This window comes from Sorex araneus, chromosome 1, assembly GCF_027595985.1.
Source record: "Sorex araneus isolate mSorAra2 chromosome 1, mSorAra2.pri, whole genome shotgun sequence".
NCBI classification, from domain to species: domain Eukaryota; kingdom Metazoa; phylum Chordata; class Mammalia; order Eulipotyphla; family Soricidae; genus Sorex; species Sorex araneus.
In genome coordinates, this window is record NC_073302.1 from 6104867 (window position 1) to 6118674 (window position 13808).

Consider the following 13808-nt stretch of genomic DNA (forward strand, 5'->3'; position numbering starts at 1 on the left):
GTCAGGGAGGGGCGGGTGAGGTCAGGGAGGGCAGTGCAGGTCAGGGAGGGCCTCTGACCCAGCCCTGCTGGGTGCTTTCACGCCAGGAAGGGCCTGGAGCCCGCCTGCTCCCTGACGTGACCTACAGACTCGGTGCGGCTGCTGCCTTGCAAACCCCCGGCTGGCTTCCCTGAGGACACGGGCTCAGCCCGAAGCTCCGCTGGACACCCAAGGGCCCAGAGCAGAGACAACCTTGGGAAGGAGGAGCAGAGCGGGGAGCATCGGACGGCCCAGACCCAAACAAAACCCGCTACCGAGCGCGGACGCTCACGACGGGCTGAGGGAGGGAACTGCATCGGGAGCGCCGGCCTGCCAGCCTCTCCCGGGACACAGTGCCGCGCGGCGCCCAGAGGGAACCGTGAGCGCAGCACGCAGCGCTGGGACGGGGGTGCACGTGAGGACGGGAGAGGCCTGGCCCTTCTCTCACGCCACACGCGCGCACACCAGATGGAAGACATAAGTGTGAGGCGGGCAGAACTGCCAAACCCTCGGGAGGAAGCGCGGGCCCAGCCTCGAAGCCCTGGGGTCGGGCGGCGGCCGGGGAGCAGGGGTGCGAGTGGCAGAGGGCAGAAAAGAGAGAAAAAATACAGGGAGTGGGACGAAGTCTGGCAGAGCTGCTCGGGGCGGAGGGCTGATGCCCGGAAGTGCTCGCACACTTTCTTGCTACTTAGTAGCAAAATCATCCCGGGACCAGGCTTGCAGCAGGGTCTGGAGAGACACGGGAGAGATGTTCCCGTGTGCGCCGTGAGGCCACTGCAAATCCGCCCGGCGCCAAGGTGCTAGTTCTCACCCCTCGTGGCTAGCAGAGGCCGGCCGAGATGTGGAGAACGTGGACCCACAGGACGTGCTGCCGGGATGGGGGGGCCGGGGGGAGGAGGAGTGATGTGGCCCCATAAAGGGAGCCCCACAGTTTCTCAAAGTTACACACAGAAGTACTGCAGGGCCTAACGGTTCCATGAGTCCCCAAGAGCAATGGAAACACAGACACGCGAATGTCCGTAGTGACGTCACCCCAGCGGCTCGATGTGGGGACACCCAGTGACCCGGGGAGAGACCCCCAACTAAGGGAGCACAGGGTCAGCTGGCAGCAGGCAGGAAGGAAACACGGGCGTGGGCACCACAGGGCCCGGCCACGCAAGGAGGAAGCCAGCCATGGAGGCCACGCGCCGTCTGAAGGGACCGGCAGGACACGCGGGACCGGCAGACCTGTGCAGGAAGCCAGCCCGCGCGGCCTGCGGCGGGCAGGGGGCGACTGCTGGAGAAAGGAACCGCGGAAGGGGGCACGACGAGGTGTTTCCTCTGGGAGTGCTGGAATGACACGGCACAGAGAGATGGGGAGCGGGCGGGGCGCAGGCCAGCAGCTGCTTGATTTCCGGGGCCTTCTGGAAAGTTCCTGCGGAAACCCACCAACGGCCGCCGAGAGGCCTGGCCGCGGCCGCGGCGCGGGGTGGGGAGACTCACGTGTGTCCACGGTCTCCTGAATGGGGATGAAGCCCACGGGCAGCGTGTCCTTGATGTCGATGAGCTTCATGTCCACTAGCACGTTCCCTAAATGACTCTTGGAGGGAGGAAGAGAGAAGGGAGACACGCACCATTAATCTGAAGCCGTCCACAGGGGCTCTGCCAATCTGGCTCCGAGACGCACAGTGGACACTGCGACGGGGGCGGCCCTCAGCAGCCTGTGGGCTCATTAGCGGGCACCTGGTATTCCCCCGCCCCCTTGCCTTTCCCAGGCTTGCAGGGGGCACCTCCCCACCCCGGGGAGTGGGGGAGTTTCGTCTGTGGAACCTCCAAACTGCTCAGGGGGGTTGCCAGGGGGGACGCCCAGCAGCGGGCAGTGGGTTTCAGAAAGGTGAAGCTGCAGGACCCCCACCCCCGACACCCACTGTCCATCCCCCACCCCCTGAACCCACTCTCTAGGTAGGCTCAGTGAGGGGAAGAACCGCGGCTTCCGGCCCCCAATCTTTCCAGAAGCTTCTCTTCCCCCAAAGCCCCCACTGGAGGCCGGGCTCCGTTTCCTTGTTCTGGATGCCTGGGGCCAGCCCCCAGCTGGCCGGGCCCCGAGTACCCCCCACTACCCTCTGTTGTTTCCACCTTGCTTGGAGAAAGCGTCACTTGGCATCGCTTCTGACCAACGGGGCAGTTCTTACCACCTAAAGTCTATGCCACGGGCCTGGCGGGCACTCCCTGGCACATAACTTCCTGTCAACTGCTGACAGTATACTTATGAGATGTGTGTGTATGTGTGCACACGTGTGTGTGCGTGCATGTATGCGTGTACATGCGTGTATGTGAAATTTCCACCTCTGTCTTAGAGTCTCAGAACCATGGGAACCCAAATGATCCTATTACTGTAAACCCAAACTTGGCATATTTCTGGGCACAGAGCAAGTGCTCAATCATTTCCACTGAATGCGTGTCTCATGGAATATTTTTTTTTTTTTTTGAGAGGAGGTGATGGGAGGGGAAGGCACTCAGAGTCAGAAATCAAACTGGAGACTGGAGTGGCTGAGAAAGCCAAACTATGTCAATAAAAATATTTAAATATATCTCATGGGAGCCAAGGGTGCATCTTAGAAGAGATGGGTTGGCCTTAGGTTGGAGCCCCAGACACACACACACACACACACACACACACACACACACACACACACACTTGTTTCACAAATGTGTTATAAACTAAAGGCTCACAACTGCAATAAATTCTTCAAATCCGGAGGCCAAAGGGCTGAGTGGAAGGAAACCAAGGTTGGTGTTAAGGCCCTGTGGTCACCGCCCAGTGGTCAAGACTGAGAAGCGCCAACAATGCCACGTTCTCCCACCCCGGGCAGCAGCTCTCAGGGAGACACGTACCACCCGGAGTGGCCAGGAGGGAAGCGGAAGCCGCGTGGACAGGGCATAAATCTCCAGCCGTGTGGGAGGGTCCGAGCCGTCCCCCAGGCTCGCACACATCAGCTGCTTCAGAAGCGCCTGATCTAATCTATCACCGTTTTTTTTTTTTTCCCCTCCTGTTCATGGCAGTTGCTTTTCCATGTCATCGCTGCTCTCTGCATTGAGGAATTAGCAGCTGGGTATGTGTGCCTGCCCCGGAGACGGACGGGCATCCATCAATCCCCTCCTCAGACATCTCCCACTTGACACGCTGGGTTTCACAGAAGTCAACTGCAAACCACTTAGCGGCCTCTCCCTCCACACTCTACAAATGTCCCTGGTCATAAAACCGGAACATCGGCGGTGTGGCCATTAAACAAAAACGCATCGCAGCGCCCCTCACCCGCACACAGAGCGGGGGGCCTGGCAGTGCCTCGGCGCCCCGGGGTCCGAGGGGGGTCCCGCAGGCAGGCGGCGCTCCCGGCCCCGGCTGGCGTGCACGGGAGGTCTGCGACACCATTAATTTTGCTTGCTCCTCTCCCCTCCCCCACCCGGGCTCCCTTTCATTTCCTCCTCATAAATATGAAGACCGTATTCCCAATCCTTGTTGAGCAAATGATTCATGCCAGGAGCCTACAATGCACCGACTTGCGGCATTTATATTGTCTCTGGTAGCCGGTATTTGCTAGTATACTGTAATTATTTCTGACAACCTTGCATTTAAGGTAGCCACAGATAACCAACTTAATATTCAAATGTTCATAAATCCTTCTGTTTAATATCCTCCCTACCTAATCTATGTACATGATTATTACAGGTAATGCAGAAAGTGCAGGGCATGAGAAGTGCGATTAATCTCGGGCCGCCCCGAGAAGCGGTGTCACTCCGAAGCCGCGTTTCTGTATTAACAGCATTGTTGGGGGGGGGGGGAGAAGGAATTTCGGCTCCAGAGGCGTCTCCCCGAACTCCCACGCTCCTACGCCGGGAGTCTCAGGTCGCCTAATTAAGAATCTGTTTGGTCTTGGGAACCCACATCCCGCCTTTAGTTACAGTTGTGAAAAATGATGCTTCGCCCGGTCTGGGCTCCGCCAGCGGGGCAGGCAGGCGGCACGGGCGGGCCTGCTCTCGGGGCTGGGAGGTGGGCAAGGCCGCCCTCGCCAGCTCATCTCTGAGCGCCACAATGGACGGCCCGTTTTTCTTTTTCTGAAAACACAACACACTCATTTCCTTTACCGTCTAAACTGGGGGTGGAGTAGGGGTGGGGGACACAGCACTTTCCTTGTGGCCCTGTCCTTGGCTCCTGTCCCTGCTTGCCCCCGGCCTGCTGTGCCCAGCCCCCGGGAGGAAGGCCAGGTGGGCAGCTGCCCAGCTGTTGGGCCTTGAATGATGAGTACGGTGGCCGCGCCTGGTGGCCTTTCTCTGCCCCCGGCAGACCTGACCGGTCCCCTCGAAGCCAAGACCTTTGCGGGTGGAGGTACAGAAACAGGCACCCTCACGGTCTGGGTTGGGGGGTGCAGCGTGAACCTGGGGCCTGGCCGGAGGGAGGCGGTGATGGGAGTGGACACATGCAGGCACGAGGGGTCAGTTTTGGTCCTGGGCACGCAGCCTGATGACGGGGGTGGGGGGCGGCAGGGTCTGCGCTCACGGTGGACCTCCCGCTACGAGCGGCAGTCGGGGGTGGGACTGAGGTGGCCAGAGGCAGAAGCCAAAGAAAACTGTTTCCTGAAAGGGCTGGTGAAGCCCAGAGGCAGCGGGACTGGACAGTGCCGCCTGCATGGGGGTGGGCCCAGGAGGGCAGGGCGGGGCGGTGGGGGCCAACCCAGCTTCAGGGGGCCGAGGGCCCGGAAGGGACCCCGTCTGCCCAGGGTCCCCTTGCGGCACGGGCAGTAGGGGCCTGGCGACGCTGGCGTGGGGGTGGGCCCCGCGGTGGGGGAGGGGCATGCCGCTCTCGCAGCTCGGCCAGGCGAGGATGGTGCAAGGGGCCGTAGCCAGGGAGTGGGTGGACAGGGGAGCACGGCGTGGGTGGGGGTGGGGAGGAGGCGGTAAAGGGACACTATGAGAGAGGCTGACATGTCCCCGCCACACATCCGGAGGAGGACGTCTGTGACTATTTTCTTCTTTTAAGGTCCGGGACACATGTTACTGCCATAATGTGTTTTTTTTTTTCTTTTCTTTTCTTTTTGGGTCACACCCGGCGATGCTCAGCGGTTCCTCCTGGCTCTGCACTCAGGAATTACTCCTGGTGGTGCTCAGGGGACCGACCATATGGGATGCCGGGGATTGGACCGGGGTTGGCCACGTGCAAGGCAAACACTCTCCCCGCTGTGTTATCGCTCCAGCCCCCATAATGAAATTTATGGGCAAGAGAGAAAAATAAAAAGAAAAAAAATCTCTACTTTCAGAAGAGAAGTATTTCTATCAGAAAATAGCCTAAAAATAACACTTGGGTCAACAGATAAAATGTCACCCCAATTTGATCCCTTGCACCACACGGTCCCCCCAGACACCCCAAGAGTGACCCCTGAACAGACTGGGGTGTGGCCCTGACGTCCACTGTGAAGATGCGACCAACTGGGGCCAGGCCAGGTGGTGGCCTCGGGCGGGTGCAAGCATGCTGCATGGGACAGGGGAGTGTGCGGGGTTGGCCCTCACAGGGTGGACATGCCTGAGGCTGTGTCTTTTCTTCAGTACTCCTCAGCCCCTCAAATACTTTTTTTTTTAATTAAAACAAATTTTTTTTCTACTTTAGTTACCTTCAATATTTTGAGCCCAGTCCCACCACCATACATACCTGCCAAAAAGGCAACAGACAATGTGTTTTGCATCGCTTGTTGGGGATACAGTATGATTTTGCACTGCCCAAGAGCGGCCGCGAGCTCTAGGAATTCTAAAATTTTAATAATTAGGGTGTGAAGAGATCACTGCAGCAAGCTGCCCGGGTCTGAGGTTTGTTTGTGTGTCTCTGGATCACGACCGTGTGGGAGCTTAAGTAGACGGCGGCCGGATGTGGCGTCATCTCAGAGTCCCATTGGGGTGGGGGAGGGGGTAAGGAGAAGGGCCCCCTACTCCCTTGTCCCGTGAGGCCTGGCGTCTGCCACCACCGCCACTCGTACCTGGAGCTTGTCGCTGACTTCTAGAGAATGGCGGCCGCCACCTCAAGAAGTTTCTGGAAAAGTCTTAGTAACCTTTTTTTTTTCAATTTTTTTAGGCAACATCCAGTGGTGTTCAGGGGTTACTCCTGACCCTGCACTCAGGAATTACTCCTGGCGGGGCTCAGGGGCCCATGCCAGGGATCAAACCCGGGTCAGCCGTGTGTAAGATGGACACCCTATCCACTAATTCAACATTCTGGCCCCAGCAGACATCTTTAACACGTGCCAGGGGCCCAGGTATTACAGAAGCCGGCCTCTGTCACCCACACGTCCTGCTTCTGTGGGAAGGTGTGTGTGTGGTGGGGGGGAGGGAGCATCTTTAATCTAGCTTGGAATGAAGGGCCTCATGTCCCCACATTCTGTGATTTGTAACTTGGAGGAAAGGTGAGCAGAGAGAAAGAAAAAAAGAAAGAAAGAAAAGAAAGAAAGAAAAGAAAGAAAGAAAGAAAGAAAGAAAGAAAGAAAGAGGGGGAGGGAGGGAGGAAGGGAGGAAGGAGGGAGGGAGGAAGGAAGGAAAAAGGGAGGAAGGAAGGAAGGAAGGAAGGAAGGAAGGAAGGGAGGAAGAAGGGAGGGAGGGAGGATAGGATGATAGGAGCGAGGAAGGGAGGAAGGGAGGAAGGAAGGGAGGAAGGAAGGAAGGGAGGGAGGAAGGAAGGAAGAAAGGGAGGAAGGAAAGGAGGAGGGAGGGAGGGAGGAAGGAAAGAAGGAAGGAAGGGAGGGAGGAAGGAAGGAGGAAGGAAGGAAGGAAGGAATGGAGGGAGGGAGGGAGGGAGGAAGGAAGGACGAAAGGGAGGAAGGAAGGAGGGAGGGAGAGAGGGAGGGAGGGAGGGAGGAAGGAAAGAAGGAAGGAAGGGAGGAAGGAAGGAAGGGAGGAAGGAAGGAGGGAGGGAGAGAGGGAGGGAGGGAGGGAGGGAGGAAGGAAAGAAGGAAGGAAGGGAGGGAGGGAGGGAGGGAGGGAGGAAGGAAGGGAGGAAGGAAGGAAGGAAGGAAGGAAGGAAGGAAGGAAGGAAGGAAGGAAGGAAGGAAGGGGGGAAGGAAGGGAGGGAGGGAGGAAGGAAGGAAGGAAGGAAGGAAGGAAGGAAGGAAAGAAGGGGGGAAGGAAGGGAGGGAAGGAGGAAGGAAGGAAGGAAGGAAGGAAGGAAGGAAGGAAGGAAGGAAGGAAGGAAGGGAGGGAGGGAGGGAAGAGGTAGGGAGGGAGGGAGGAAGGCAGGAAGGCAGGAAGAAGGAAGGAAGGAAGGAAAGAAGGAAGGAAGGAAGGAAGGAAGGAAGGAAGGAAGGAAGGAAGGAAGGAAGGAAGGAAGAAAGGGAGGGAGGGAGGAAGGGAGGGAGGGAGGGAGGGAGGGAGGAAGGGAGGAAGGAAGGAAGGAAGGAAGAAAGGAAGGAAGGGAGGAAGAAAGGGAGGGAGGGAGGGAGGCAGGCTGCGAGAGAAACCTGCTGGTTCCCTGGAGAAGGCGCCTTAACGGACTGGCTGTGCACTGGGCCGCCGCTTAATGACGCCGCTAACAAATGACGCCCAGCACCGCCCGGGCAGCTCCTCGCGCTCAGGTCGCCGAGGCCGCAGATGGATGAGCGCGGCCCGGCACTGCACAGGCGCGGGGGCACGGCGCCGGCTCGCCGAGGGGAACCGCCGCTGGACTTACATTCTCTTTCGAAAAGGATCTGGTGAAACACAGGTATCTGGTGACCTTGGACTTGAACAGGCCGTCCTTCCAGAGGTCGGCGTCCACGCCATCTGCCGTCTGCGCCACCTGCACCGGGGAGAGGGGAGAGGCTGCGTGGGGCGGGCCGGCCGCGCCAATTAACACCGGCCGGGCCTCCTGGCATCTCATTAGTTCACTTCGCGGGCACCGGGGAGGAGAATTTCCAAAAGGGGGAAGAACGGGGAGAGTGTGAAAAATCCGCCTCGGAAAGCCCCGTCCCGGGGGAGGCTGATGAAAGACGCCCCGACAGAGGCGGCTCTAATGAGAAAGGCGCCACCGTGCCCTAATGGAGCAGGAAAGGAGCGGGCGCCCGCCCGTCGCCGCCTCATTACCGCTCACTCGGGGGACGGCGGCCAGCGGGCTGTGAAATGCCACCGGAGGGGGGCGCTGCCCGCCGGGAGGCGCCGCAGCCTCCTGACCTGGGGTCCCCGGGCATGTCACACCTGGGGCTCTCCTGGCGCCCAGGCCGGGGTCCCGGGGGGGGGGGGAGAGGGGGCGGGCAGGGGAAACCCTCCCCAGGGCCAGGCAGCGGCGTTCAAGGTCAGGAGCAGACTGGGAGGGGGCTTCGGGGCTGTATGCGGAGGGGGGGGGGCCTGAAGAAGCCTTTGTCCGGTGTGGGGCTTGGGCACGACCGTGTCCCCTGGCGTGTCCCCTGCTGCATTCCCCGCTGTCCCGGCCTCCTGCCGCCCCCACTCAGCACCCAAAGGTGCGCCCTTTGAGGGGGCGTGGACACCCTGCTGTTCGGGACAGGGCACTGATGCCCAGTTCAAGCTCCCCGCCCCTCCCCCGCTGTCTCCTGTGCCGCCCCTGGGGGTTGGATCCACTTGACAAAGCTGTAGCGTCCTGGGGCTGGAGCGATAGCACAGCGGGAGGGCGTTTGCCTTGCAGTGGGCTGACCCGGGTTCGATTCCCAGCATCCCATATGGTTCCCTGAGCACCGCCAGGAGTAATTCCTGAGTGCAGAGCCAGGAGTAACCCCTGTGCAGAGCCAGGTGTGACCCCCCCAAAAAAAAAAGCTGTAGCGTCCCCACTCGGCACTATAAGGGGCGTCCTTCTCTGCACAGTACAAGCCCCCCCAGCCCCCCAGCACTCAGCCACGGGGCTGCAGACCAGGACTTCCAGGAGCCCCCCCCCCATGTCAGAGTCTCTCAGGCTGCTCAGAAAAGCCCAAAGGCAAGAGGGAAGAGAAAAGCGCTTCTCCTCACACCACGGTGGAAGGTTCTGGGCCCAGGCGGGGCGCACAATCCGGGGGAGCAATGCCCTGGGGGCTGCTCCGAGCCCTGCAGCCCTGCGGGGACACACAGGGTGAAGGGGTCAGCTGCCGGCACCCCGCCTTGGGCCCCCTCCCTGGATGGCCCTGCGTGAAGTTCCTTGGAAAATCCGACTTTGGGGCGGTGGGCCTGGCTCACGGGGATAACGGGGCCTGGCGCCCCCCCAGCAGGCGACGGCACCCTCGGGTGTCTTTCCAACCCCGTGAAAGGTGCTGATGAGCCACAATTCCTCGGTCCCGGGGAAGACGAGGCTGACTCCGCGTGAGGCCGGTAAGCAGCTGCCCAAGGCACCCCGGCCCGTGCTACCGTTTGACCTCCGACCCTGCAAACTAGCGGCAGCCCCCAGACTTGAGTTCTTCTCCTCAGACAGGAAGGCCAGGAGGGCAGCCTGGGGGAGGAAATGCCCAGGCAGGGGCTGCCAGGCAGCAGGTCAAGAACAGGAGAGAACCTGAGGCCTGAGCTCATCGGCTCCCCGTCCATGGACACAGGGGCCTCCTCCTGAGGTGATGGCCATGGACACAGGGGCCTCCTCCTGAGGTGACATGGTCCCTGGACACAGGTTCTTCCTCTTGAGGAGGTGACATGGTCTGTGGATGTACATCCTGTTCTCTGAGGTGACATGATCCATGGACACAGGGGTCTCCACTTGTGGTGACATGGTTCGTGGACACAGGGCCCCTCCTCCTGGGAAGGCGACATGTTCTGTGGACATACAGCTCATCCTTCTGAGGTGACATGGTCAGTGGACACAGGGCCAGCCCCTCTTCCTGAGGAGGTGACACAGTCCAAGGACACAGGCCACTCCTCCTAAGGTGACATGATCCATGGACACAGGCCCTTCCTCCTGAGGTGGCATGATCTGTGGACACAGGCCTCTCCTCCTGAGGTGACACGGTCTGTGGACACAGGCCCTTCCTCCTGAGGTGACATGGTCTGTGGACACATGGCCCCTCCTCCTGAGGTGGCATGGTCTGTGGACACAGGCCCTTCCTCCTGAGGTGACATGGTCTGTGGACACAGGCCCTTCCTCCTGAGGTGACACGGTCTGTGGACACAGGCCCTTCCTTCTGAGGTGACATGGTCTGTGAACACACGGCCCTTCCTCCTGAGGTGACATGGTCTGTGGACACAGGCCCTTCCTCCTGAGGTGACATGGTCTGTGAACACACGGCCCTTCCTCCTGAGGTGACATGGTCTGTGAACACACGGCCCTTCCTCCTGAGGTGACATGGTCTGTGGACACAGGCCCTTCCTCCTGAGGTGACATGGTCTGTGGACACAGGCCCTTCCTCCTTAGGTGACACGGTCTGTGGACACAGGCCCTTCCTTCTGAGGTGACATGGTCTGTGAACACACGGCCCTTCCTTCTGAGGTGACATGGTCTGTGGACACATGGCCCCTCCTCCTGAGGTGACATGGTCTGTGGACACAGGCCCTTCCTCCTAGGTGACACGGTCCGTGGACACAGGCCCTTCCTCCTGAGGTGACACAGTCTGTGGACACAGGCCCTTCCTTCTGAGGTGACATGGTCTGTGGACACAGGCCCTTCCTCCTGAGGTGACACAGTCTGTGGACACAGGCCCTTCCTTCTGAGGTGACATGGTCTGTGGACACACGGCCCTTCCTCCTGAGGTGACATGGTCTGTGGACACAGGCCCTTCCTCCTGAGGTGACATGGTCTGTGGACACACGGCCCCTCCTCCTGAGGTGACACGGTCTGTGGACACAGGCCCTTCCTTCTGAGGTGATATGGTCTGTGAACACACGGCCCTTCCTCCTGAGGTGACATGGTCTGTGGACACACGGCCCCTCCTCCTGAGGTGACATGGTCTGTGGACACAGGCCCTTCCTCCTGAGGTGACACGGTCTGTGGACACAGGCCCTTCCTCCTGAGGTGACACAGTCTGTGGACACAGGCCCTTCCTTCTGAGGTGACATGGTCTGTGAACACACGGCCCTTCCTCCTGAGGTGACATGGTCTGTGGACACACGGCCCCTCCTCCTGAGGTGGCATGGTCCGTGGACACAGGCCCTTCCTGAGGAGATGACATATGAACAGAGCCTTGAAGGAAAAGCAGATTAGCTACAGTTAAAGCACTGCATCAAGACATCAGGAGGAGGCGACTCAGTCGCCTTACTGGCGGGGCGGACTGGGCTAGTGGGAGAGGGGATTGGGCGGCAGAACAGCTGCACCTGGAGACAAGCAGCATGATCAAAGTATTTGGAATATGGAGACGAATGTTCTGGAAGCAAAGAAACCTCAGAGTTGGAAGTTGGGTCTGGGTGGAGGCGGGCGGGCCGGTCGCCCCGTTCCCTTACAAGCCTTTCATTCCTCTTGGATTATTTTTCAACCTGCCACTCGGGTCAGCAAAAAGCACCCTCCAATGACAGCGTCTGAGAGCCAGGCAGTGCCCGAGGGAGGCCAGGGTCCAGCAGGGCGCGGGTCCCAGCAGGGGAATCTGCTCTGGAGGCCCGTGTGGGCCCCAGTGATCGAGTCCGTGGAGCTTAAGTCTGTCCTAGGCCACGCCCCGTCCCTCACCAGAGAGATGCATCCCTGTGGTGTGGAAGGTCACTGGGCTGCCGGGGTCACCTGGGACCTCAAGGGAGGGACACGCGGCCTCCCCCTCCCCCGCCTTCACCCCTATACACCCTCCATGCAGCAGAGACTTGGGCCCCCAGGGGGGACCCTCGCCATGGCCCCCTCACTGGGGACTGTCCACAGGCCAGGACCTGCTTCCGGGTTCCCAGGGCCCCATGACAAACATGACCAGTGGCGGCTTCCTCGGCCTCGCAGACAGGGAAGACCGAGGATCGAGCGTCCCGGAGGAGCCTGCGGGGGCTGGGCGCGGGGGACAGAGCAGATCCTGCACACTGCTGTTTGTGACCCTGGCCTCGGCCCCGTGTGCAGAGGGCAGAGAGCACAGGAGGACAAGGACGGGGGCGGGGACAGGCCCTCCGCTCTGGCAGGGCCCCAGGGAGAGACAGAGGCCCCAGGAGCCCACAGCGAGGCAGGCTGTGGCCCCGAACCCCCGCCCAGACGCAATCCGAAGGCCGGCGGGCCCGGAGCCGACCCCACAGCCAGGCGCGGCCTTCTCGGAGGAGTTCGTGTCTCCTGCAAGCGAACAAAGGGGTGTTTTATCTTTTTAGTAGTGTCCCTGCAGCCCCTTCAAGCCTCTGACACCGAGGCACGGTGAAACAGTCAATTCTGAGGAGTCAGAGGGTGGCAGCTGCGGTGCAGGGCGCACAGGGGAAGCGCTCGCTCATTCTGCACAGCCCAGACACTAATGTGCAGATGGTCTGAAAAACCCAGACTAAGGAATAGTATTTATTCAAGCACAGGATTTTCCCAAGTTAAAGAACAATCTCCCCCACCCCCCTCGTTTTTCCCCCACATTTCACTCCCTAGCTCCCGATCCCTCCCTTCCCTCCTTTAAAAAATTTTAAAAAAGTCTTCCCTGTTCAAGCCCGCCAGGAGCACCTGCAACAACCCTGAGGAAATAACAAAGGGCAGTGGGCGGAGAGGGGAAAAATAATCAATAAAAAGAGCATTAAGGGGCTGGAGAGACGGAACAGCGAGCAGGGAGCTTGCCTCGCACGTGGCCGGCCCGGTTCTATCCCGAGCACCCCACGTGGCCCCTCAAGTCCCAAATCAGCCCTGGATACAGTCACGTGTACCCCCCACAAACAAAATCAAACCAAAAAAGCATTTAATTGTTTTTAATTAAAAAATTTATACATATGTATATATATACATATATATGTATATATATACATATATATATATACGTATATATACACACATACCTCTCGGAGAGCCCGGCAAGCTACCGAGAGTATCCCGCCCGCGCGGTAGAGCCTGGCAAGCTCCCCGTGGCGTATTCGATATGCCAAAATCAGTAACGATAGGTCTCATTCCCCTGACCCTGAAGGAGCCTCCAATCATTGGGAAAGACGAGTAAGGAGAGGCTGCTAAAATCTCAGGGCTGAGTGTAATAGAGATGTTACTGGTGCCCGCTCGAGTAAATTGACGAACAACGGGATACAGTGATACAGTGATTTAAGTTTTCACAGCTCCTGCGTCCCACCTCGTCCCCTTGGCAGCCTTAGTTCTATCATCAGTGCCCACTGCACTGTTTGACCTGATGCTACAGATCCTACGGTCGATGCCCACCGCACTGTTGGATGTGATGTTACAGATCCCATGATCGATGCCCACTGCATTGTCTGACCTGAGGTGACAGACTGGCCTTGCATCCTGGGGGGGATCGCTCCGTGTTTGCCGTTTCCCTTCCACCTGACGGGTCACACGGTTCCCCGCAGCTCCTCCCTGTGCTGGGAATGGCAGCACCGTGTCCCCCACCCGGGCTGTGTGTCTCCGCAGTCTGAACAGAGCAGCTACGAACACGAGGGTGGACGGCTCGAGTAACAGGGGTAGGGCCGGGGGAGCTGCTGAGGAGACGGAGGTGGAACGCAGGCCAACAGTCAGACCAGCGCCCCCTGCGGCCATGGCTTCTCCCGCCGCCACTGCCCCCTCGGGGTTTGGGAGCCCCTACCCCAACCCCATCACAGTTACACACTACCAAGGGCGACTCTGGTGGGCAGAAAGCAGTCCCGGGGCCAGGAAGCCCACTGCCTGTCCACAGGTGGTGGCCGGCAGGACCGAGCGGCCAGCACAGCAGTGACTCGGCCCCTGGCAGCTGTGGGGCACAGCCTGGGCCACTGAGGCACGCCACGGGCTCCCTAGGAGGTGCCCTAAACCTCTCTGAAAACCAGAG

General features: G+C 59.6%; 1 protein-coding gene across 3 annotated transcripts in view; it reads right to left on the bottom strand.

The window, feature by feature from the left end:
• Positions 1 to 13808, bottom strand: part of MVB12B (multivesicular body subunit 12B) — a 141413-nt gene that overhangs the window by 88536 nt on the left and 39069 nt on the right. For all 3 annotated transcript variants that reach the window (XM_055141546.1, XM_055141552.1, XM_055141560.1), the window contains 2 exons: positions 7703 to 7810; positions 1501 to 1597 (listed from right to left, as the gene is read on the bottom strand). In XM_055141546.1, coding sequence (XP_054997521.1) covers positions 1501 to 1597; positions 7703 to 7810 — 205 coding nt within the window. The remainder of the gene's footprint in view (positions 1 to 1500; positions 1598 to 7702; positions 7811 to 13808) is intronic.